Genomic DNA, 26,822 nt, shown 5'->3' on the forward strand with positions numbered 1-26,822 from the left:
TGAAACCGCCAGGATTGTTTATTTTTGGAACACAGTTCATTAAGTGTATATTACATCAGACCTCGGTGCTCTGTTATTATTACAATCTGTAATTGCCAATTACTTGGGGGCCCACTAGGAAAATCATCACGGCACGCACAGGCTGAGAACCACTGGTTTAGGCAAAAGAGCATTATGTTATGCTTTAGCTATTGAAAAATAGCAGATCTACAAGCTTGTAGCGTGCCACTCGGTGGCACGCTATGAGCTTGTAGATCTGCTATTTTTGAAAAATCGAAGAACGACTGACATAGAAACATAGCTTTTTCAGAAAACTGGGATAACTAATTCAATATCCATGATCCTCCTGTCTGACCTCTACTAGTTTCTCCAGAACGTTCCTGCAGGTCAGCCTCTTATCAGGAAGAACGTCCTTCTGTTTCATCAGCACTCGGTAACGGCTGAAGAACTCCTGGTAGGTCCACCTGACGCACGCACACACACACACACACACACACACACACACGCAAACACGCAAACACGCACACGTAGCAATTGACAATGGATACAGGTATCACCATCACCAACGTAAACAAACCGAGTGCTGCTGTAACAGTGTGTTATAATAGGAGGACAAAAGCATACATTTTGCCAAGAATGTTTTTATTAATCAACCACGAAAGTCAGAGGTTCGAAGACGACCGTATAGTTACAACCATAAACTATGCCGACTCGCGTTCCGGTGGTGATACACCCATGTCTCACCGGGAAACCAAAGTCTTTGGGTTCCAGGGGAGTATGGTCGCAAAGCTGGAACTTAAAGGAATTGACGGTGACGGAAGGGCACCAGGTTTGACTCGACACGGTCACACAACACAGAAACGGTATAGTCCTAATGATCCTTCCACAGGTTCCACCTACGGAAACCTTGTTACGACATTTAATTCCTCTAGATAGTCAAGTTTGGGGTGTTTTCCAAGTGCTACGTATTACCTTTGAAGTTTAAACATGAGTGTGTTCCCCTACCTGGATGGGAATCCAGCAGCTGAGATGCGGATAGTCTCCAGGACACCACAGGCTCTGAGCTGCTGTACCGCACGCTTTGGATCAAACCTACACGCACACGCACACGCACACACGCACACACACACACACACACACACACACACACACACACACATGCATAAAAGGTCAACAGTGAACAAAAGAAACAGAAAAAGAAAGTCTGCACACTGTATTGTGCTTTCAAGTGTATTTTATTGTTTCCTCCATCGGTAGTGAGGTTTTAAGCTAATGCTTTTCATCAGCCTGAGCCACCATGAGTCTGGCGAAGTGCCGCCGTATAGCTCGAAGTGTCACAGTGCTGGTGCAGGGAACGATAAAGTGCCCATTCTGACCGGGCATCCATTTTGGTGTCAGCATCACGTTATGCTTTAGCTATTGAAAAATAGCAGATCTACAAGCTCATATCGCGCCACCGAGTGGCGCGATACGAGCTTGTAGGTCTGCTATTTTTGAAAAATCTAAGACACTTTTAGAATCTGATCTCAGGTCAGAATGGGTTAATAATGAAACTGTCAGGATGTAATAGACATTTTTAGAATCTGATCTCAGGTCAGAATGGGTTAAAGGGAACACCGGTGTGCAGAAATGTAGCTCCTTCATTTTCTTGTGGTCCAGCAGCTGCCTTAAATGGCTTGGGATATGAACATCTAAACTTGCGTTGTTTACCAATGAACATAAACCCAAAGCCTACTGTAGGAGAACTCAGAGAGAGAGAGAGAGAGAGAGAGAGAGAGAGAGAGAGAGAGAGAGAACTCACGAGAATGGCAGTTTGTAGTCGTTAGGCTTGATGCAGCGCACATAGTGAGGCGTCGTAGCGTTCAGTGTCTCCATCAGCATCGCAAGAGAGTTACGGAACTACAGGAAGAGGAGAGAACAGGGTTAGGACCGCCATTATGACCATCATCGACAACCACACACGTGGTATATAACGTCGGCATAATTTCTACCCTTGTGTGTTTGTTTCCGTAAATAACATCCCTGCTCGATCATACTACAGCGTCAAACTAAAAGCATCAAAAGTAGCAGATCTGTGGCCTGGGCCATGGCTCAGTGGTCCAGGCATCTGGGCTGGTAATCCAGTCTGGCAGTGTGCCGCGGGTTCGACTCCCGATCCCGACGGCCTTTACTGCATGTCTTCCCCCCCCCATCTCTCTCCCCATTTCCTGTCAGCCTACTGTCTGTCCCTCCATATGAAATAAAGGCGAAAGCCACAAAAAAACATAAAGAAAATAGCAGATCTACAAGCTGGAAACGTAGCGCTTCGGTCTTGTCGATCTGCTGATTTTGATATTTTTTTTAGACTCCTGAAAAGTAACAGTTTTTGGACATACGAGGTTTCCACCCGACAGTGACAATTCAAAAGAGGTCGTGGCCGGGTGCTGTTGTTGCTGCCATGGCCCATGTGACAGAAGTTATCAAAATGTCCTCCTCCCATTATAAATGACGCCGTGTCTCGCCGCCACGAGACACAGGTCTTAATGGCAGCCATAAAACTTCGAAAGCATTCTTCTTCGAAATGTAGCTTGGAGTTTTATAGCCCTGTGATGTCACTGGCTAGGTTCAAGGTTTAGTTAAAGTCCCACGAAGGGCAAATTGGTTGCAGTATCATAGACAGTCATCACTGCATCAAACAACACAATAAGAAGAAGGGTACACAATAAGAAGGGTACTATATAATGTGGCTCATAGCCACACTATATACTAGCCCCAGTTTATATCACAGACTTACTGGTGGCAAAACCAAATGTAAGACCTCTCAGGTCCTCTGACAAAGGCCTCATGAATATTCCTGTGACAAAACTGAAAATCAATGGTTGATGTGTTTGCCTTGTTTTAACTTGATTGTTTATATTGTTGTTTTTACTGTACAGCACTTTGTAACTTTGTTTTGAAAAGTGCTCTATAAATAAAATGTACTTACTTACTTACTTACTATACCCTGTGAGGTTATGACATTGTCCTTGTTCACCGTGTTTACGGCAAAATATCGATCTTACGTCAACACATGCTGTGTTCACACGGGCAGATCAAAAGATGCAAAGCTACACCGTGTATGTGTAGCTGTTGTAGCATTCACAGGAGCTATACAAACGTCGGATGCATCTTTGCATCTTCATGTCGCTGGCTTCCCTTTGACAATAAATGGTAGACTGTAGCTTTGCATCTGCCCATGTGAACGCAGCATACGGAGCGGAAACATTTCAATGACGTTACACGGCGGAAGCAAGCATTGTCTAGCGACGGGAGGCAAGTACTCGGTGGAGCGATGGATTACTTCTGGATTAATAGAAGAAAAAAAAACATGGGTAACTCGGGTTCGGCGGGGGAAAACCTTTAGGCCAAAACCCGGGTGACTCGGGTTCGGCAGCGTCAGTGAATGTTTAACTCAAATATTTGTTCTGGGTGGTCCCTGGAACAACATATTTTCAGTTGGGGGTCCACGGCCAAATACAGTTAATTATGTTGGTCCTTTGACATGAAAAAGTTTTAGCACCAGTGCACCAACTGCTTTAAGAGCAATAAAACAGCAGGTTACTGTAACTACTCTACCTGGCAGCCAACGGTCTTCTTGTGCTCCTTGCTGGTGGTCCCCGTTCGGCTCTTGTCGGGTTTGACACTGAGTTTTGTGCGTCCCCCAGACCCCGGGGGCTGACCGGTGGGACTGATGGCCTTGGCGTCGTCGTGAAACAGCTCCATCAGCAGGTTAAACTGGGAACAGCAGCAAGCAGAAGGACAGACAACAGTGACTGGTAGGCATGGACTTACTGCATAGAAATCCCACTACCAGAATCATAATAGTGCCGACACGGTGTCTGGTTGCTATTGGGCCGAGCTTACCAGCACTCCACTTGCCTCCACACTTCCACAGACTATTCACAAGTACTCTGCCATGTTTCTAGGGTTATTAAACCCTGCCCTCAATGTCTTCACATATTGTACAGTTAATATAAAATGCATTATTCAGCCACCTCTTTCGCCCCAATACGACCACTCTACACAACGTCATCAAACAGTGACGCGCACCTATGGTAACATCATTCTACATTCTCCGTGGCGCTGGAGTTTCTAGTAAGTTAATTAGTTATACTAATTAATTATACTAATTAACTTACTGGCTACTGGAAAGGAAAGGCATTATAGTGTTTCTTTTTGTTGTAAATCAATAATGCAATTAACTGCTTCAGTGAAATACCATCTTATTAGCGTCTTATGAATTCATGTCTTCATTATGAAATCCTATTTTAATAAACACCCTCTCAACCTTAGTACTTACCATGAATACATGCACACTGGTATGCATACAAAGCATGACTGCAGGTGCAAACAATTAGTTTCTGTTTCAGTACCAATCTTTGAAATCAGTAGGATTATGTAAGGTGCAACTGAAACGTCCGGCAAAGGTTTTTGATCCTTTTTTTTTAGTGGTTAGTCACTGGCAGATTTGTATTGGTTAAAATGTTTAAATCAGTCATCAAAGAGGTTATAAAAAGGTAATAAATGTTATTATTAAAAATAAAGAATATGACATATATGACGATACACACACCACTGTCATATATGTATATGAATGGAAACTCACAACATGGTATCAGTATGAGATAAAGTCCTGCCCTATACAGTACGTGCTTCGCACCGGGGCCAACTTCAGCTGAGACGTTTGTCAACGTCGATCCGGAGACCACCAGCGGACACTTGTGGGTCTGCAGCTACGAGTGTGTACAAATGGAACCAAATATATATCTCTGCCGTCAGGAAGAAACCACCCCAAAATGTTCATTTTTCAGGAATTGAAGAAAATCTTAGCCTATATTTTGAAAACAAAGAGGTTTTGTACCAAGCACTTTTTTACTACTTTTCATTAGTTAAATATTGTTTTAACCAACACACAGACATAAAGGGTGTTCAATATAGCACTGATTTATGCAAATCGAAATTGCAAAAAAAAAAAATATATATATATCAAAAACCTCAAAAATGGAGTTAGGTGGTTTCCTCCTCTTTCTATATTTCAGCATTGATACTTTTACTGAAGTAAAAACTGGGAGTACTTTTTCGACCACTGAATTTCATTATAATTATTATTTATTTTTAATCTCCGGTACTCCAATCTACCCTGTTAAGATCCTCCGAGTTACAGACCTGTAAGGGTCCACTGTTTCGAAGCGCACCGGTGGTCCCCGGAAGCCGACGCTGAGAACCAATGGGCATCATACATACATCATCACATGTTGTCCCATATAAGCCCTATAAGGTTTATATGGGAGGAGGCTTTGGTCCAGATGCTGACCCCTGTTGCATTCTTGTCCTCCTTCTGTGTGTGCGGAGCTGCTGCCATGCTGTGAAACCCCCCCGAGCAGAGCTCCTATCCTGCTATGCACAGAGCTCTGTCACGCTGTGCATCCCCTCCCTGCCCACCCTCGCTCCCCTCCAGCTGCGTCAAGCATGAACCCACAGCCGCGTGTGTTGTTCACAAGCTGCTCGCTCACTGCAGCGCGGCTCGCAAAACAAATGAACCGAAAACGCTAAGACAAATGCTCTTGTTCCTCCGTCTCCTGCTTGCCTTTTCTCCTCTGAAATATTATTACATTGTTATCTTATGTAGCTGCATCGGTTGCCATTAGCCTTAACCTTTATTGTTGCACCACCATCATCTCTAGCCTCATGTACATACCTGAAACTTATTGATATATAAACTCTCCTTGCTCTTTCCTCTATCTCTTCTCCATTTTCTGTATTTCACCCACTTCTTTACACATGTAAACCTGTGATGTTTCGTGTCTGTCTCTCTACTCTTACATGTATCTGTGCTTCATGCTTACTGTGGCATAGCCCCTGAAAAGTTTGTCTTTTTTGTTAAGTGAGAAGACAATTATTTTATCCCAATTATCCCTCTTCACACATGTCAGTGTTTCCACTACTGTGGTACCCTATACAGCCTCACCTGCCAGCGAGGTGCCCCCACCGGGAGGACGTAGCGCCACCCATCCTATTCCTCTCGCTCAACACCACCGCTGTCAATATCCCAGCCCGTAGGAGTCGCTAGCACAGACGGTGACTAAAGGCCCATTCATAGTCCAGTTTTTGGTGATGAGGTGACCACCGATATCACAGACAACTACAACACGACGTCACTGAGCTGCGGTGAAGAGAAAACCACCGTTCTCTGCCCAGCCCTTCTTTGTTTTTAATCACCACCACCGAAGCCGAAAACTCAACTATGAATCGGTCTTTAGACCGCCCTCCCCGCCCGGCTTCCCTTTACGAAACAAGGCCAATAATTGGCCTTGTTTCGTAAAGGGAAGCCGGGCTATACGGACACAATTATTGTGTCCGTATAGATAGATGCTCGGCCAAGCCTGGGGCAACACACACACACACACGTGCAAACACACACCAATCACTTCAATCCCCTGGAAATGTTATTGTGCAGTCAGGCAATGTCTTGAGAGAGAGAGAGAGAGAGAGAGAGAGAGAGAGAACGAACAGGGGGGAAAAAAAGAAACTGAGACAGAAGAAGATGGACAGCGAGAGCTACAGCTGAAGGCGGGGCCAGCGTTGGGGAGAACAACGCTCTGGGTTTTACCTTCTGCTGGCGGGGAAGGGTTGTCATGATGGAGGACAGAACCAACATACATGGACAACATGGGGACACACGGAAACAAACACAATGACATTAAAACACAGGAAAGGATAACAAATAAAGAAAACGCCGGTATACAACTCAGGAACACACAAAAAAAAAACACAAAATCATCATCACCAACATTGCAAAACTATATATATAGGACTATGATTTTAACTGAAGAAGAAAAACAAAAGGTGAAATCCGAAATGCATGATGGGATAATGAGTTCTTGACAAATGAAGTTTGCTCTGAGTCTGGATGCAACGTCCCAGAGCATCGTGGGACGTATTTCACAGGTTCTGGTTTGTTCTGCTTTCACATAAGGTTCTCAGAACCTACTTTGGGCCCCACTCGGGGTGGGGGCAGTGCTTTCACATAAGGTTCTCAGAACCTACTTTGGGCCCCACTCGGGGTGGGGGCAGTGCTTTCACATAAGGTTCTCAGAACCTACTTTGGGCCCCACTCAGGGTGGGGACAGTGCTAACTCCATCACCTGAACGTTTCAGATTCTGGAAGATTCCCTTCGCAGTCGAAAACAGCCAGTTGTGAGAGCATCACCAGTAATACAGTGACATTTAACACATGGTGGTTCTCATAACTAGGTCGGCTAGCGGACGCACACGCACGCACGCTCAAGCACACACACACACACACACACACACACACACACACACACACACACTAATTATCTTGATATTTATAAGACTCATTAGAAGGTCATTACCATTTTAGTGTGTGTGTGTGTGTGTGTGTGTGTGTGTGTGTGTGTGTGTGTGTGTGTGTGTGTGTGTGTGTGTGTGTGAGACTGTGTGTGTGTGTGTGTGGGTGTGTGTGTGTGTGTGTGTGTGTGTGTGCGTCTGTTAGGAGGTGGTGTTAGAGGTTATAGGTAACCGTGAGACTGCACTTTAACCCTTACCGATGTCTGCTCTTCTTGAGGTCTACAACACAAACAGTCATACATAGGGCATTTGTGAACATCATACTGCAGTGTGTGTGTGTGTGTGTGTGTGTGTTGTAGTTCTTACTAAAGGCACTAAACCATGCTATCATTGCCTGCGATGAAGAGGTCACCTTTTAGCACCATCTTCACACAGACAGCAGGGGGTGCTATCTAACCAACACTGGCCATTAAATGCATATTTTGACATTTACTCTGTTATGTACATTTGTCACGTTGGGTGAGTTTTTACATTTTCATGGTGGGACATAGCGTTCAACCTGACTGTCCCTATTCTGAGCATATAAAGGAAAACCTTTTTAAATGTATAATGATCCTTGATGACTATTTCATTTGTATTTGATGCATTACCATGTGTTGTTCTTGCTTACTGTAAATCACTCTGGATTAATTATCTGATAAATGCCTAAATTGTAAGTGTAACCCTTATTTAACCAGGCAGGCAAGATTAAGAACAAATTCTTAGTTTACAAAATAATTGACAGGCCTGGGCCAGCTGAGCGGTCCAGGCACCTAGGCTGGTAATCCAGCCTGACAGCGTGTCGCAGGTTCGAGTCCCGATCCCGACGACCCTTGCTGCGTGTCTTCCCCCCCCCCCCCATCTCTCTCCCCCTTTCCTGTCAAAACTACTGTAAATCTATTAATACATTTTTTTTTACACATTCTATCTTATCTACAACACGTTGGCGTGAGAGGCTCTCTGACTGAGGTTGTATAGAGATCAGCTATTTCTCCTCATATGAGTACTGTGTGTACATATACACACAGTACTGCATATATCTCTACTCACCTTGCTGGCCTTCAGTACGTTGATCTGCTCTTCATTGACTGTGTCTTTATTCTTCTCTAAGAAGCCCTCACACTGGTACTCCACCTGTGGGCAAGAACAACAACAACACAGGACACCACATGCAATAAGGCAACCGACGTCTAAAACAACAACAGAAAAGCACAATGAAGCACGCACACATCCGCTCACTTAAAAGCCAGGTGCCGGGCCGAGGTATATAGTGACAATAGAACGTTTCAAGGCTCGAAATGTCAAGTCCACTATGGCGTGTAAGGAACCTTGACAAATATCTTTTAAAGCAGTGGTTCCCAAACCTTTTTGTGTCAAGGACCCCCGAATGAACATGTATTATAGGCCACGCGGACCCCCCATTTGAAAACATTATGCCAGTGACCCCGATAGGAGAGGATATTTACGGCTCTATAGCAGTGTTTTTACGAAACATTAAATTCATGGACCCCCCAGTTTCACACACATTATGCTACGGACCCCCGATTTAATGGCATTTCTATCTCTGGTACCCCCAATTTATATTGTAAAACCACTGTTAATGTAACTCTGAGAGTGTACAAATGGAACCAAATGATTTGGTTCCATTTGTACACTCTCTGAGTTACAGACCCATAAGGGTCCATTTGGTTTCTATCTCTAATTGATCTAGGTACCCCCTGGAACTCCCTCAAGTACCCCCAGGGGTCCCCGAACCCCACTTTGGGAACCCGTGTTTTAAAGCCTTGGAGCATAAGCATTAGCTTACTTTTTGTTGCGTTAGTTCCAACCAGCTTTAACCTTTACTTTTATGAAATACAGGGCTTTATGGAATATGCTTCTGAAAATGTATTATACTGCTAATATGACAAATGCAATTAGGCTACTATATAATATTAAAATATAATATCTACTATTACTAGTGTATTCTGTTAAGTGTTTATTTGGAGGACAGCACATACCGATGAACACCACACATACAATGCAATATGCAATATGCCAGATTTAGCAAGAATGCTAATTTCCTTTCGTCCCCATACAAAAAACAAGCAGCATTACAAATGAGCACATCAAAATATATATTAGCCTACTAAAAATGTTTACATGTTTGAGTGTCCATGATCCATCCTTTTAGTTGGACCTTAAAAGATGTAACGGATGGACACTCACTTATGTTAGTTGGTGGTAGATTGTCACAAAATTCGCCTCCTTGAACTGAAAACTGGAACTGAAAAACTGAAGGCCTTGACTTTAGCAGCCATACAGAGTATAATGGTCCAGAGCAGTAGCGTTAAAGTTAAAAGCCACGAGAAAGACATGCTGACCTCTAAAAGAAACCAAAATGCAAGCTTACCACACACACACACACAGCATGTAGCTTAGTGAATGAGTCCCATTGACTGAAAATGACTGCGTTAAAGCTACAGATTAACTGTGTAGTCCGTGAACTGCACTCAAAAGTCATTGCATTTTGTGATGGTGGAAGTTCTTGGTGTAAGCTAGCCGGTGATAAGTAACATCATGATGGTTTAAGCACCGATACTGCCCTGCTGTCCTTCATTGGTCATCTTTAGACATCAGTCGATTAACACAAGGGGCCCATTTACAGATAGGACCCCGCAAAGGGTCCCGACCCCAAGTTTGGGAAAGCCCACTGTGGCCACGGTCCCATTTTTATGTAAACTGAGACTAAGTACCTTTAAATAGACCAGAAATACTAGGTCAACTATCACTTCATCAGGGGCTGTGAAGCCTGTTGCACTATATTACAACATATTAGACACATGTACACAACACACACACACTTGTGTGTTGGAAGAACAGGTGCAGCTAATATATTTCACATCTGAAATCTAGTACACCGCACAAACGCGCACACACCTGCATGCGCACAAACGTGCGCACACACACACTTGCACGCACACGCACACACCCACACACACACCTTCCAATACGAATGCAAAACGTTTAGTGCAGGTGTTTGCATGTAGGCACACACAGGTATATTACAGACACAACATAGATTACAAAACACATGTGTGCACGCATACACACACACACACACACACACACACACACACACACACACACACACACAGAGGCTCAATCGTGGTCACTAGTAGAGAGAGAGAGAGAGAGAGAGAGAGAGAGAGAGAGAGAGAGAGAGAGAGAGGTAGAGAGACAGAGGTTCTCCCTGCGTTGGCAGAAAGCTCTGTGTTTTACCTGCTGCTGGGCGGGGAAGGAGGGAGGGTTGTCATGATGGGAACCAACATACAACATAATGGACAACATAATGGACACACACCAACAAATACAACCACATAAACACAGGAAACGTTAAAGTATAAACACACACACAATTAACAAAACCCACAACTAGGGTTGTGTGGGTATTGAAAGTTTTCACAAGTTTTCTTTTTTATTATATACATTTCTTAAAGTTGACAATGTTTTAGATAGCGTTAGGTTAATTTAAAAAAAAATTCAGCTTTGGCTCTATCTCAGGTATTACCAATACAAATAATTAAATACTAATGATAGTAAATATTTACTTCAGTTAACACTGAATGATTATATTTTTGTTATCTAAAACGACATTTTTGGTACCGAAACAGGGAATCGATAAGCAGAATCGGAACCAATAGATCCCAATGATACCAATGGGTTATGGGTAGTCCATAAGGCACAAAAACACAAAATCACCAACATTAACAAACAGGATATTGTAGAACTATGATTTGATCTGAGGAGGAAACAAAACAAAAAATAAATAAAATAATAATACAAACTACTGATTGAAATGTATGATGTGATAATGAGTTTCTTTTCACAAATGAAGGTGTACTGGATTAATTTCCCTTGACGGATGCCGAGTACTAACAGCGATTGATGTAAGGCAGTGGTTCTCAAACATTTTCATGTCAAAGAAAAAAACTTTAAACTTGTTACCTTGGTACTTGTTAGGAACATAACTAATTAAAGTACTTGCTTTTTCAAAGAGGAGACAAACTACAAAGTCAATGTCATGTGAGGCTGTGTCAACCACAGGTCACGCTAGGATTCCAGACTGACTGGACATCTGGCATAAAACAAAGGCGGCCAGGCGGACACATCCATTTTTAATGAGCGTCGAACAGGTGCATTTAACGACGTAGCCTAAGTAACAACAATATGTAACAGCAAGCTCTTCATAATGCTCTGCGTACTGCTATGTGAAAGTGTGTCTCTGGTGTGTTTGTTTGTGTGTGTGTGTGTGTGTGTGTGTGTGTGTGTGTGTGTGTGTGTGTGTGTGTGACTGTGAGAGTAAGACCGAGCGAGCAACAGAATGCACGAGAGAGAAAGATATAGAGAAAGAGAAAACTAGTTTTTTTGTTTCGTTTTTTTTTACCGGCCAGGATGTCCAGAGGGAATTATATTTTCCAGTATTTGCCATAAAAATGGCCAACAAAACCCCATAATTACCGGACTAACGCGGACACGCGACCTTGGTCACCAACATGTACACACGGTACCGTGCACTCATCACCAACACACATATTCCAGCTCACCTTGTCAGCGAAATGCTGGATAATGAAGGCGCGGTTGGACATGCGGGGCTTCTCGAACAGGGAGCAGACCTTCAGATGGGTGTTGTAAAGCTTCTGGGCCCAGGAGTCATCAGAACCTTTAGGCATCTGCAACACACACACACACCATAATAAGCACCAAGTGCATGTTAATCATCTGCTAACGCACACCAGCTTGCGGTTAACCCATTTAGGCCCGACGGTCGAAATTTAAAAAATGTCTTTAAATTTCCTCCAGTTTTATGAAGTACCCATGTTTCAGTGGTGCTCAATATTTCATATCAAGGACCCCAAAAATTATATGTAATTGGCCGCCGACCCCCATCTGAAAATATGTTGTTACAGGGACCTCCCCAGAATCACAGATTTGAGCTCTGAAAAAATATATATTCCAAATTTGCGCCACATTTTCACGATTTTTCAAAAATATCAGACCTACAAGCTCGTAGCGCGCCCACCCGGTGGCGCGTTATGAGCTTGTAGATCTGCTATTTTTCAATAGCTAAAGTATAACATAATGCTTAAAACACCAACATAGGTTCCCGCCCCAAATTGAGGTTAAGCTTAGGTTAGGGTTTGAGGTAGGTTGTCGGTCTAATGACACTCGGACCAATGGCAGCACAATGTGGCTATGATGACCTTTTAACTGGAACGTGCATACCGCAACATACTGTATATGCTGTACATAGCCAGAAACAAGTCTGTGATGTAACCTCGCTCACAGTTGTATCTCACATCAAGAAATAAAGCCTGGTAAAGAACTACGTACCGCCGAAAGTGTCTAACTTCACGACTCGTACAGGAACTAAACCATTTGGTTTAATTTTACGCTCTCAAGAGTTAAATTACTGTTAAACATCTGCATTACATAATTGGAGAATGTACAGTAGGAGAATTGTTATTTTTATCTGCCAAAAGCGACACTAAAAACATTCCTTTGTTTTGAGTCGGAGAGGCTGAATCTCATCAAATGGTGCTCCGTGGCTCTGCCAAATAAATAATGGGCCTTGATGTGAAGTTGGTTGAAAACCACTGATTTAATCAATGTGGACGATGGTGTTGTACATGTTGTACATGTTTTTGTTGCTGCAGCGTGGTTGGAGGCAGTAACAGGTAGACTGTTGAAGCAGCAAGGAGGCGTACAGGAACAGATGGACTCACTGACTCCAATGCACATTTTCCACCACACACACACTCACAACCCACATACACACTGCTGCTCCATCTGGCCCATGCAGGTCACTGCACGGGCACAGGCACGGGCACGGACACACACAGACACACACAGACAGACACACACACACACACACACACACACACACACGCACACACGCACGCACACACGCACGCACACGCACACACATACACACGTCTTAGATTCCTCCTTAGATAGTGACTTTTGTGGTCTATTATCTTCATGCATGCACAAATCTGGGCATGTACAACTTCCTGGTCTCAACTGCGCATTCTTTCTTTCCTTCCATGGAGCAACAATGGCGTCCACCGTGCGGTCTTCGCTTCTCGTCCTCTTTAGATAGTCCTTGGAAGGAACAAGGAAGTGAACGGCAGCGCGCATGCGCAAAACACAAGGAGTACGGTGCAGAAAGAGAGGCCAACCAAAAAAGAATATGTTTTGTTTTATATCAATAAAAGAAAAGCCCTAAAAACGTGTATACACATCCAAGGCCTCCTGGGGTTCGATTAGAAAGGACGTCTATATACATTTTCCTTAGCAAAAATTGTGTTTATAGTCTGTCGGGTGGAAACCACATGCAAAACTGTTCATTTTTTCCAAATAAAGAAAATAGCAAAAGTAGCTCTGTTCAAAACACGTCGCTTCATGGCACGTTTTGAGCTTGCGGATCTGCTATACTTTCGATACTCGTGTATACTTGTGTGACGCAGTAGTTTGATCAAGTAGGGCATTCATTTAAGTAAAAAATATGGATATAAGAGGTTTTTGCTCGACAGCATACAAATGTAACCTAATAATGTCATGTTCATGTCAAAGTATCATTAGAAGGTAACCTTGCACTCTTCATCCAGCAGGTCCAGGATGCCCATCTTGGCTTCGATCAGGTTGATGCAGGGCTGGTTGTCGTAGAAATCTATCAGAGTCCACGGAATCTGCTCCCTCATGTACTCTTCCTGCTCCAGCTTAAACACATGCTGCACACACACACACACACACACACACACACACACACACACACACGGTTAGCCATTTATGTATGAAACATTACGGCATCACGACGTATTGCAAAAATGCATTCATACTTGCTTATTTGACAGAGTTAGTTACATTTGCTCAAGGTAAATAAATGTAGATGTTCTTCAATGACGTACGTACATACTGTACATCCCCACTCCGAAATGTAATGATGAAAGCCATTATGATGCACATTAATTAAGAGAAGATACCTAAACATTTTCAATACCGATTACTGACCAAACACGTAATCACATTATCACTCTGATATAATCAGAGCATTCAGCTTTAGACTTTAATGACAGCTGAAACCAATATGCTGTGGTACACTCCATTGGTTCTAAAAGTGGGGGTACCAGGGGGTCCCCAGCAAAATGTGTAAATATAGTGTCACAATCGTTTTAACCACTTTAACCGTATTTAATACTTTAGCTATTCAAAAATAGCAGATAAACGAGAAGTTTGTGCAAATGTTTTAATGTGAACATGTTTACATGTAGGCCCCCGGCACAAAATATTTTTGAAATATGATTTTGGGGGTCCTTGACATGAAAAGGTTTGAGAACCAACCACCCACCCACCCACACACACACACACACACACACACACACACACACACACACACACACACACACACACACACACACACACACACACACACACACACACACACACACACACACACACACACACACACACACACACCTCACCATGTTAAACTGTTGCTGGAGTTTCTCATTGGCGTAATTGATGCAGAACTGCTCAAAGCTGTTGATCTCAAACGTCTCGAACCTGGCAGGAAGGAGGGAGGAAGAGACAGAAAGGATGGAAAGAATAAACAACGACGCGTCAACAAGCTGTTGCCACTCTTGTAGGGTGTCACTGTCACCGTTTACTGAATTTACCAGAACTATTGTGTTCACATCCCTGACATGAACATGATACCCACATACTGTACGCCAGTCTAGTGTTGTTGTATCACTTCTCCTTTCCCTTTAGTCCCCCAGTGGCAGCTGGGTTTATATTAGGGCTGTGAATCTTTCGATGTCCCACGATTCGTTTCCGATTCTTGGGGTCATTATTTTTTTCGATTCAACTCGATTCTCAATCCAAAAACGATAAAAAAAAAAAATCTAAAGCATTTTTATTCCAGATTCAAACTATTCTCTATTCAAAATGATTATCGATTCAATACATAGGATTTCATCACAATCTACTCCAGCCAGCTGAAGTGACTACAGTAACTTGAAAATGACTGAAGACATGATGTTTACTGTGATTAGGGTGAGCTTACATTTCATATCACAGACACCATGTAGTGAAAACTCCTGTAAATGTAACAAAAAAACAAACAAAAAAGGAAATTATGAATCGATTTTGAATCGTTCATAACGGGAATCGCGATTTTAATTCGAATAGATTTTTTTTGACACCCCTAGTTTATATTGCTTATATGCTAAATGTCAGGACAGAACAACTGTCCCGCCTGACATGACAGATGGAAATGACAAGACACCAAACACAGACCACCTGGTGGAGGACTTTAACTGAAGTCCACAACAGCTAATCGCACGCAGTCACACGCGCGGTGTGTGGACACCACGCCACTGCTGGGAAAAGATCCTCTTCAGTCCTTTTGCCATCCGTCACCTCCATGTGCTGGACCCGGTTTTGTAGCTAAGCATTCATTCCTGCATGTTTTCTGAGTCTGTAGTGTGTAGGCTGTGTCCCATGCCATAATACTTGGTGCTTACGGTATCGTTAATACTTAGTGTTTAAAGAAAAGACGAGGGAAAGCTTGGTAGGGGTGTGCTGCTATTTAATTTAATTCTCTCTTTTCTTTTTTACATTGTTTATGTTTAAGGTAACTTTAATACTTAGTGTTTAAAGAAAAGACGAGGGAAGCTTGGTACGTGTGTGCTGCCATTTAATTTAATTCTCTCTCTTTTTTTTTTACATTGTTTATGTTTAATAAGGGCGGTTTAGATTGTTTGGGTTGCTGTAGCTTAACTCTTGTTGAGCATGTTTGGCATTGGCCTCCCCGACGATATACGCTTTCCCTTTTAACATTTCTATTCAGTTTCTGTAACCTTGACTTTATTATGCATTGTATACTTTATTATACCTCATTATTAATTCAGTAACCTGTTACCTGTGTTTGTGGCACCGTGTGTTACTCCTTACTTAGCCTCTAGACTCCATAAAAGGTCGTTACACAAGTACTAGTGAAAATAGACGATCTACAAACGGAGAGTCAGCCATTTTCACTATTTTAATTGTTTCTTTTAATAACTAGAGCGTTGTCAGAACAGGCCAGATCCATATGGAGATATACTGTAGGAGTGATCAGGTCCAGAGCCCGGGCAGATATAAGAGGCTTTTGTGCTGGTTCTGGACAACCGGAAATGCATGCCCACCCAGTTATTATGTACTGTATGTGTCCCATTCATGCCCATATATGGAGTTCTTTGTCAAGCGTGCCAAATGAGGCTTTTGTGCTGGTTCTGGACAACCAGAAATGCAGAGTACCCGTTTACACCCATCTGTCTGTGTCCCTTTATTCCTATATATGGAGTTCTGTGTCAGGCAAATATGGAGTGTTGTGATGTCAGAACAGGCCAGCTTATGGAGTTCTCTGTCTCAGCCATGCCCAAATATGAGCAGACCAGCTCCATAATACTGTATGGACCATGGGCAGGGGCAGAGCCCGGGGCAGGGGCAGAGCCCGGGGCAGGGGCAGAGCCCGGGCAGGGGCAGGGGCAGAGCCCGGGGCAGGGGTAGGGGCAGAGCCCGGGGCAGGGGCAGAGCCCGGGGCAGGGGCAGAGCCCGAGCAGGGGTAGGGGCAGAGCCCGGGGCAGGGGCAGAGCCCGGGGCAGGGGTAGGGGCAGAGCCCGGGGCAGGGGCAGAGCCCGGGGCAGCACACTCCCTGTGGGGGGTGTGGAACGCATGTGTCGGTTTTGAAGTTGCCTGGGGCGAACTGTTCTCGAGTTACGTGGATTACGTACGTACAGAGACATTTATAGATAAGATATAAAAAGGAGCAGTACAGTAAAGTAATACACACACACACACACACACCCATAGATGTCGAGGACTCCGATGAAGGAGTGCTGCTTGACGTTGGTGATCAGGGCCCTGTTGATGTGCTCCACGATCCAGCTGAACAGCTTGGCGTAGACGTGCTTGGCCAGAGCGTCGCGCGAGTTGGTGGCCTGCAGGCGCGGGATGGTCTTTATGTACGTCTCCGTGGCCGTCTTCAGCTTCCTGTGGCACAGCCAATGAGACATGTCCTGGTAGGACACGCCCACCAGCTCACAGAACGCCGTCAGGTGCATGTTGTTTGGCTGACGCAGACAGACAGGGGGGAAGGATCTCGTTATTAACGGCACTCCCGTCAGAATTACCTTTTAAATGTTAAAAAAACGATTTAAGAAAACGTGCTTCGTATTGGCCATTCTAACAGACCTCCAGTTCCACTAATCTTACCATAATTGTTACCGTACACATGTTGGCCCGAGTCCCCACTTTATTTAGGGAGGTTTTTCCAAACCTCCATAAATAAAGAGGGGGCTCGTGTCTCCCCATAGGATCCCATTCTAGTAGACCTCTATTAGAATGGGATGCTAAACATGGGGTAAGTGGGGTACCCATAAGCCCAGGTACTGTACGTTGGGCACCTGGGGGTAGCAAGCTCAAAACAACAGTCAATAGCAACAGCAGAATAAGGTGTTTTTCTATGCACTACGTGCCTACTCAAAGCACTTTTCGATGGTCCATTCATTCATTCATTCATTGGGAGGTGAAGCGGCGAACAGTCGACAACAGCGTCCTCACTTCCCACATTCACACACCAGTGGTGGTAACCACTGGAGGCAATGTAGGGTTCAGTGTCTTGCCCAAGGACACTTCGACATGTAGACAGGAGGAGTCGGGATTCGAACCGCTGATCCACGGATCATTGGACGACCTGCTCTACCTCCTGAGCCACAGCTGCTCATTGGCAGAGATTACTTACTCATCCCACAAATGCATGTTCCTTACAAATGGGGGATTTAAAGGACCACTTCACCACTTTTCAACTTAGCTTCATATAATTGGACCTCACGAATGTTCATGATAAAATGCCAAAAACAATTTCGAGACGAAAACTGTTTGAGAAGCACTGTGTTAAAACAGCTAAGTGTATGATGTGTGAGTGTGACTGTGTTAAAACACTAAGTGTATGATGTGTGAGTGTGACTGTGTTAAAACAGCTAAGTGTATGATGTTTGAGTGTGACTGTGTTAAAACAGCTAAGTGCAGAAGGTCCTGGGTTCGATTCCCGCTCGGGACGCTGTGGGTGCTGGCGGCGTGTTTCCTCCTCCGCGTCATCAGTGCCCACACCCGAAGGCGGGGTTGGCGAAAGGGCCTTTCTGTGTGGAGTTTGCATGTTCTCCCCGTGTCCCCTAGGGTAGGTACTCTCACAAAAACATGCAGTAATCCTGGTCACTAAACTGCCTCCCCCTGGCCAGCCGGGGCGCCTGATGGAGGGGAAAGGAACTGGTTGGAATAACGTGTTCCTTCCCCGCGCTACGTCCAACCAGGGAAACTCCCCCCTGTCAGGTGTAAAGGAGCAACTTGGACACTCAGGCATGAAGGAAGTATGAGTTCAAGTCCGTTGCTCTCCCCTTGTCCCCCATATATGGGGACTAGGTTGGTGGAGGGTGTGTAGGGCCCAGGATCACATTAGATGATTGACACAGGGGTGAAAAATGGGTTAGAAAATCGTGGGATAAAAAATATATTTAATAAATAAAATAAAACAGCTAAGTGTATGATGTGTGAGTGTGTGTGTGTGTGTGTGTGTCCTCACAGGGATGGTGCTGCTGTCTGAATCTCTGTCCTTGATGTCCACGTTGCCAAGATGGAGGATGGCAGCCAGGACCTGAAACAACCCCATCTGGTTGGACTCACTGATACCTGCGCAACGCACGCACACACACACGCACACACACACACACTTTATACGTTGTTATGTAAGGGATAATATCTGGCTAGGTGGTCATTGTCGGGAGATAATTCACCGACAGGGAGTTTAACCACCGAGGCAAAGCCGAGGTGGTTACACTCCCTGGAGTTATTACATGTCTACCTAACATAAATTAATACATTGACCCAAAACACAAACTAAAAAGGTATTCCATAAGTTCGCGCTTGTTGCGTCTGGCCAGCTGCAGGGCTGGAGCACTGTCAGAAAACAAGGAAGTGTGTTTACATGGCTGTCATGTTGGAAACAGCAGTAAATCAAGCGGGGCGCAGCCGCAAAGCTGGTGCTCAGAGGGTTTGATTAGGCAGAGGTCTGTTATACAGCGGAGCGGTCATTATGATGAGATAACTCACCGCTGAATTAAGTGATTGACCAATCAGAATCAAGCATTCAACCAAGCCATGTGATAAACCTTTTTAAGCCCCTGTGCTGGCCGGGGCACTGGGGCCGGAGTGGGAATACAACTGTGTACAACACGTCACATTTACATTTCATTCATTCGTTCGTTCCTTCAATTCCACTACGTTAAAAATAAAAAATAAGACACAAACAAACACACAACCTCGTCTCCATATAGTCTACACAGGAAAGGAATGAGCCGAGTTGAACAGCTGCTTGACTGTAGTCAGGTGACATGAGACCTTCTAGCACTGCCGACGGCAAACAAACCACTCATTCATGCTGTACAAAGCTTGACGCAATTAAACAGTTTAACTGTTGACATCTGTCTACTGGCTGGTTGGCTATAGTAGTGGGGTTCCGTCTCCATGTTAAATTTAGTTGTCATTTACAACTCATGTAAAAGTTTCACTTTCAGTACTAATTTGAAGGTGAGGGTCTATAGAACCATTTTGGTTCGAGTGGCAATCACCAAAATAAAATAATTGGCCTATAGGGGGCGTAGTCAGGTGCCAACGACATCAGCCCTACCAAAATATGTAAACTGTTGTAACTTTTGATTAAATTATCCAATCTGAACATATGAGATATGTATGGATTCACAATCAGGAGTAGCATTTGGTACTTAAACCTTAGTACACATATAATATTTGTTTCCACCCAGTATTTGTGTAAATCCACAAAAATTGCAGGAAAAACTAGCTAAAAACTAGTAGTGGGGTCCCTAGACAGACCGTCATTTACAACTCAACAAAAGTTTAACTTTCACTTCTAATTTGTAGATAATGACCTATAGAGCAATTTTAGTTCGAGTGGCAAGTCTACAAATTAAAAAAATATATATTTTTGCCAAACTTCCAAAATGGCCAAAATCGTTTATTTGAAAAATGTCTTAATTTTCTTATATTGCTGTTTTTTCTTTGTTTTTCTTGCTATATCAAGTTAATCCTGTGTGAGGAATCAACTGGATTTCAAATATTAATGTTTTGAATAATCTGATATAGAAACAAAATAAAGATGGCTGCCAATGTACATTGAATTACTACATTACGCCTAACTTCTATCCTGTTGAACCTAGAATGGTGATGTTGGTGCCTATACCTATGTTATCATGAATGACTAATTGTATAAAAACAAAATATATATAATAGGACAATATATAATATTTCACACAAATGAGACAATGCAGTACATATGTGGGGAACTAAAGTTAGATATTGGAATATAATACACCACTCCTGTGTTATATTTGTTTATTTTATTTAATTAGTTATACTATGTACTGCCACTATAGGGGGCAGGGTAGCAGGTGTCTTAATTGTTCAGACTTGGTAGCTTGTTAGTTATAAGACTAAGCATACTGCAGAAGAGCATGAGCTGCACTGATTGCTCTCTTGTGTTATTGATATTTTGAAGGTAAGCAAAAAAGTTAAACACTTCATGAAGGATCCTGTTTTGTGTGTTTTTTATGAATATGGATAGTCATGTGGGATAATTAAGTGGCCAAAGTACTACATCCCAATAGTATGAGCTAGCATTAACCAGTAGCCTATAGCACAGACTAAAACTAAAGGCTAGCTACAGTATACAGTAAACATAGGACTCATAGGAATAGACTAAGTGACAACCAGGAATAGTCTGGTGACCACCGGAGAGACGGGTGGCAGCCGGAAATTAGACGGCACCCGGGAGCAGTATGGGTTAGCGCCCCAGCCTGTGTCTTCCGTGAGGAAGAAGCCCAACAAACCCACGGTGAGGCCTTTAGGAGGGCCATGCAAGCCTCGAGCGGAGCCGGCGGCACCACCAAGGGCAAGGTGGGGCCTGCGGAACCGTTGCGGCTTGAGAATCCACCATTCCTGAATAAAGTGCCTGGTGCTGGGAGTCTGGTGCAACGCACAGGGCCTGACCTGGTGAGAGCAGGAGTGGACCTGGTGAGACGTAGGAGGGGCCCGGACAGGTGTCAACTCACAGAGCCTAGTCCTTCCATGTGCCAGAATGGTACCTCCCAGTCCCGGCAGAGTAGTTCAGGAGGAATGGATTGTGTGGCCCTGGTTTTTCCCTAATGGGACTTATCGAGGGTAGCTACTGGGACGTAAGTCGGGACTTGATCACTCCCGGCTGGGTCACCTGAGTGAGGGGTATGATGTTGCGAGACCCGAAACCCTGATGACCTTGGGATACATCACTGAGGATACGTCCCAGGTGCATCCATTTATGTATGTATTTTGTTATAGGTATAGGCACCAACATCACCAATCTAGGTTCAACAGGATAGAAGTTAGGCGTAATGTAGTAATTCAATGTACATTGGCAGCCATCTTTATTTTGTTTCTATATCAGATTCTTCAAAACATTAATATTTGAAATCCAGTTGATTCCTCACACAGGATTAACTTGATATAGAAAGAAAAACAAAGAAAAAACAGCAATATAAGAAAATAAAGACATTTTTCAAATAAACATAATTCCGATTTTGGCCATTTTGGAAATTTGGCAAAGATATATATTTATTTAATTTGTAGACTTGCCTCTTGAACTAAAATTGTTCTATAGGTCATTCTCTACAAATTAGAAGTGAAAGTTAAGCTTTTGTTGAGTTGTAAATGACGGTCTGTCTAGGGACCCCTACTATTCTTTTGCTCGTTTTTCCTGCTATTTTTGTGGATATACACCAATACTGGGTGGAAAGAAATAGAAGTGTAATAAGGTTTAAGTACCAAATGCTACTCCTGATTGTGAATCCATACATATCTCATATGTTCAGATTGGATAATTTAATCAAAAGTTACAACAGTTTACATATTTTGGTAGGGCTGATGGGGGTTGGCACCTGACTACGCCCCCTATAGGCCAATTATTTTATTTTGGTGATTGCCACTCGAACCAAAATGGTTCTATAGACCCTCACCTTCAAATTAGTACTGAAAGTGAAACTTTTACATGAGTTGTAAATGACAACTAAATTTAACATGGAGACGGAACCCCACTATAGTGAATCAAAAGCTTCACAACACACCTATCAAATATCCCCGGTTAACGTTTTTTTTTGCCAGGTGAAAACCTGGCATATAACAGAATAATATAACAGCTCCTAGCGACCTAGTCATGATGATTGGCTGCCCCTAAGCCAATGGGAGTCTGAATCCGTACTCTGAAAAGCCTCCTGGGCCAATCGCGTGGTAGCGACCTAGTCATGATTGGCTGCGCCTCCTAAGACCTGGCACCAGAGTAATCTAGTAAGAGAGCTGGTGACACTAGCGTTGACTCTCATTGTAACAATGGAATGCGGAAGTGCTCCGCATTCAATTGTTTGGAACTATAGCCCATAGGCACCCGCTTTGCGGCGAGATCAAAGCGTGTCGCTATTCTCCTACTCTACCTGGCACAACGTAACGTGGCAGTCTGCACCCACACTGCAACGCCAAACAGCGAGGAGCCACTGACAGCAGCGGCTAATGCTATGAGCTAACTGGAGCTACAGGAAAGCCATAACAAAACACAGTGATTGAACCAACAAACCAACAAATTTAGATGTGTTGGTGCAGCTATGTTTTTCTGCAAAGCTATTCCCACATTTCAGTTATAAAATATCATGAAACTATCAAAGGGAACAAGAGCATACAGTAACACATTGTACACACGATAACTGATCAGTAACACTCGTGTGTGTGTGTGTGTGGCTGTTACCCAGCAGACTGAGGGCTTTGCGGGTGGTACAGAGTTCCTGGGTGTCATTCACTCCTTCGATGACAGGACTCCGGCCCTGCTTGGTGAACAGGAAGTCGTTGGCGTGACCTGAGGAGGAGGAGGAGGAGAGGGGGGCACACATTTTAATAATAATAATAGCTCAAATTTATATAGCGCTTTTCTAAATACCCAAAGCGCTTTACATAGGAACACTATGAACAGATAAGAAAAAAAACAAAGCAAAACATAACAGATACAACAACAGTACAGGGTTAAAAAAGATAAAAGGATAAACGAGGCCTCAGCTGGGGAAAGCTATCCTGAAGGTGTGTTTTGAGTGAGGTTTTGAAGGAGAGGAGAGAGGGAGCAGCTCTGAGATGGTTAGGGAGTTTACTTTATTTTAACTTTGAGCGTCCCAAGAGGGAACCTAACCCTGTAACCTAGCGGTTACCTAGCCACTCATGACACTATCCTGACCTATCCCAGTGGTTCTCTAACCTTTTCATTCCAAGCAACTCTTGAGTGAATACAAATGGAACCAAATGGACCCAGAAAGGGTCCATTTGTACACACTGAGTTGCAGACCTGAGCTCCACTGCCCAATCCATTTATGCAAAAAAGAGAGAGAGATTATGTTCCGGTGTTTTCTTTTCATCTATCTATCTAACCCGGGGGTTTTCTGAGTCCACTGGACAATGATACACACGCACACAGCAGCACTACAGCAGCAGATGGGGTTCAGAATTCAGATCATAGTGATTGTGGTTACCAAAATAAAAAGCATTAAAGAATAATCTAATCTCATGCCACGGTTGGAACATTTGACAAAATAAATAAAAACAGCTTAACTACATTTAGCCTGGAGTCCCTATTCTGAGCATTTGGCTTCATTATAGGGTGATTTCCTTTTGAAAATAGTAGATCTATAAGCTTACAACACATCGCATTGTGAGGTCTGCGACATTATGAGCTTGGAGATCCGATTTATTTTTTGCTTTTCTTTGCTTGTCGCCGTATGATGCATTAGGGTTTAAAGGTCACATGCAGCACGACGCGCTGTGAGCTTGTAGATCTGCCATTTCCACTATTTCTGTACATGTTTCAAATGTGTGAACCGTTCTCAACATGGAAACGATTATGGGAAACAATTGATAATAATATGATACAATAATTGCGATGAGGCGATTATGTAGTAATGGTGGCAGGCCTATACTGCTTGATAATTATTGTATCATATCCATCTATAAATGCACCACGTCTCCGTCTGTCTGTACGTCTGTAATGTGCGTAACTCGAGAACCGTTCGCCCCATGACCGACATCAAATTCGAAACACACACGTTCCACACCCCCGCAGGGAGTGCAGTGCCTGGGGGGGGGGGGGGTGGTCGGACGGTCGGACCCTGTCCGGAGCCCTGTTTTTGGGCCCTGTCCGGAGCTCGCGGGCAGAGGCTTTTGAGCTGCATGGTTCTGGCCAACCGGCGATCCAACGGTCTCAACACCGGGCACTGCACTCCCTGTGGTGGTGTGGAACGCACGTGGGGGCGAGCGGTTTTCCGAGTTATGTGGATTACAGACGTACGTACGTACACACAGAGACACTTGGTGCATGTATTACATTTTATTATTATAATTTATTATACGTTCATGAGTCGTGTGCCAGCCGTTCCACGGTGACACTTGTGCCCCGTATAGCTCTGTGATATCTTGACTCTCACATGAGAGAGAATTGTGAGTGTGCGTGAAAGAGAGCGAGGGTCATATGGGAGGGTATGCTGTATGAATGTGTGCAAATATATCATGAAAAGTGGTGAAGTGGTCCTTTAACCATTTAGGCCTGACGTTGAAATAAATAAAAATGTTCGCTCTGAAAGAATATATATTCAAAGATTTGTGCCGCATTTAAAAAAAAAATCAAAAATAGCTCAAGTATAACATAATGCTTAGTTAAAACACCAAAATGTGTTCCCGTTCAGAATGGGTTAAGTATTTTGACAACTTATTGTATTTATCATTATTATTATCATTATATTTATTTATTGCAAAATGAGCCAGGGGTAAGGCTCGATAAGCATCATGCTACTCCCTTTCCAGCATCTTGGACACTTTAACCTCAAAATTAAAAACGAATCTTCTAAATCCTCCAGTTTTCTGAAATAAATATTTTCACAATCTTTCAAAAATAGCAGACCTACAAGCTCGTAGCGCGCCACTCTGTTGCACGCTATGAGCTTGTAGATCTGCTATTTTTCAATAGCTAAATTATAACATGTTTAAAACACCAAAATGGGCTAATGTCAAATGGACTTGACAATGTGTGCCTTGGACTTTCCTTGTTTCCCTGGTGATTGTGTGCCTTATCTGCATGGTAATTGCTAACATATACGTGCACTCTGTTGTCCAAAACAGCTGGAAATAAATACAAACTGAACTGAACTGAAGAATCAGTGCTGTAGGTGGACAGTGGACACCCACCCACACACGCACACACATACACACACACACGCGCGCAGCTGCCTTGATGAGGGCTCTAAGTCATTTAGATTGCAGGGTGAACTAAAGCAGAGGCTTGTGTGTCTCACACACACACACACACACACACACACACACACACACTGACCTCCAACTGCCAACAACCAACTCCTTTACACAGTCTGTATACACACAATTAATGCAGCGCCAGTTTCCCGGCAACAAGAGGCCCTGATATTACCGTGACAACCCCTCCATTTACTGAGCCAGGAAGCACGCAGGGAGTGAGAGAGAGGCAACAGTGGCGTGCTGTGTGTGCGTGCGCGCGTGCGTGCGTGTGTGTGTGTGTGCGTGCATGCGTGTGTTTGAGAGATATAGAGAGATTGAGAAAGAGAGATTTAGAGAGAGTGAGATTGATTGAGAAAGATTGAGAACGCAAGAGAGAGATAATGGGAGAGAGACTGACAGAGAGAGATTGAGAGTGCATGAGAAAATGCACATGCCGACTGTGAGCCAATGAGTGGTAGTGCCAGTAGTGAGTGTGTGTGTGTGTGTGTGTGTGTGTGTGTGTGTGTGTGTGTGTGTGTGTGTGTGTGCAACATGACGTTGAGTGTAATGAGCAGGTGCACACACACACACACACACACACACACACACACACACACACACACACAGTGGGTCGCCAGTGACACGGCGCACTGTCTAGATGCCTGTCTGTACTCACTATAGGCCTTAAGGTCTGGCACAATTATTACATAGTGACCTTAATTATTTGACATACAGTAATGGCAATTATTCTGCCTTAATTGTCAGAATAGTTTCCGTTCACCTGTATGAAGTCATCTGTTGTGAGCTTGTAGATAGCTTTTTTTAAATATTACATTTTTAAATGATTGACCTGTTCTGGCCATTGTACAGCTTTTATCTTGATTATAGGTACCGATCATTGTCAATCGTTTCCGCGTAGGTTTCCGTTATTTGTCATAATCTTCCTTTGTGACAATTTTTGTTTACAAAAGTCAAAGAGAAATGTCATATAAATGTATGTGTTCCAATGT

The 26,822-nt window shown here is 43.6% G+C and overlaps 1 protein-coding gene across 8 annotated transcripts in view; it reads right to left on the reverse strand.

Annotated features, from left to right (window-relative positions):
- myo5aa (myosin VAa) overlaps window positions 1–26,822 on the reverse strand; it is a 116,475-nt gene that overhangs the window by 44,205 nt on the left and 45,448 nt on the right. For all 8 annotated transcript variants that reach the window (XM_083759476.1, XM_083759475.1, XM_083759471.1 and 5 more), the window contains exons 8-18: window positions 23,294–23,401; window positions 19,034–19,140; window positions 17,260–17,525; window positions 14,892–14,973; window positions 14,001–14,141; window positions 11,955–12,080; window positions 8,419–8,502; window positions 3,595–3,753; window positions 1,802–1,899; window positions 1,006–1,092; window positions 356–464 (exon numbers count right to left, since the gene is read on the reverse strand). In XM_083759476.1, the coding sequence (XP_083615602.1) occupies window positions 356–464; window positions 1,006–1,092; window positions 1,802–1,899; window positions 3,595–3,753; window positions 8,419–8,502; window positions 11,955–12,080; window positions 14,001–14,141; window positions 14,892–14,973; window positions 17,260–17,525; window positions 19,034–19,140; window positions 23,294–23,401 (1,367 nt within the window). The remainder of the gene's footprint in view (window positions 1–355; window positions 465–1,005; window positions 1,093–1,801; window positions 1,900–3,594; window positions 3,754–8,418; window positions 8,503–11,954; window positions 12,081–14,000; window positions 14,142–14,891; window positions 14,974–17,259; window positions 17,526–19,033; window positions 19,141–23,293; window positions 23,402–26,822) is intronic.

This window comes from Protomyctophum parallelum, assembly GCF_964188405.1.
Source record: "Protomyctophum parallelum genome assembly, chromosome: 2".
NCBI lineage: Eukaryota > Metazoa > Chordata > Actinopteri > Myctophiformes > Myctophidae > Protomyctophum > Protomyctophum parallelum.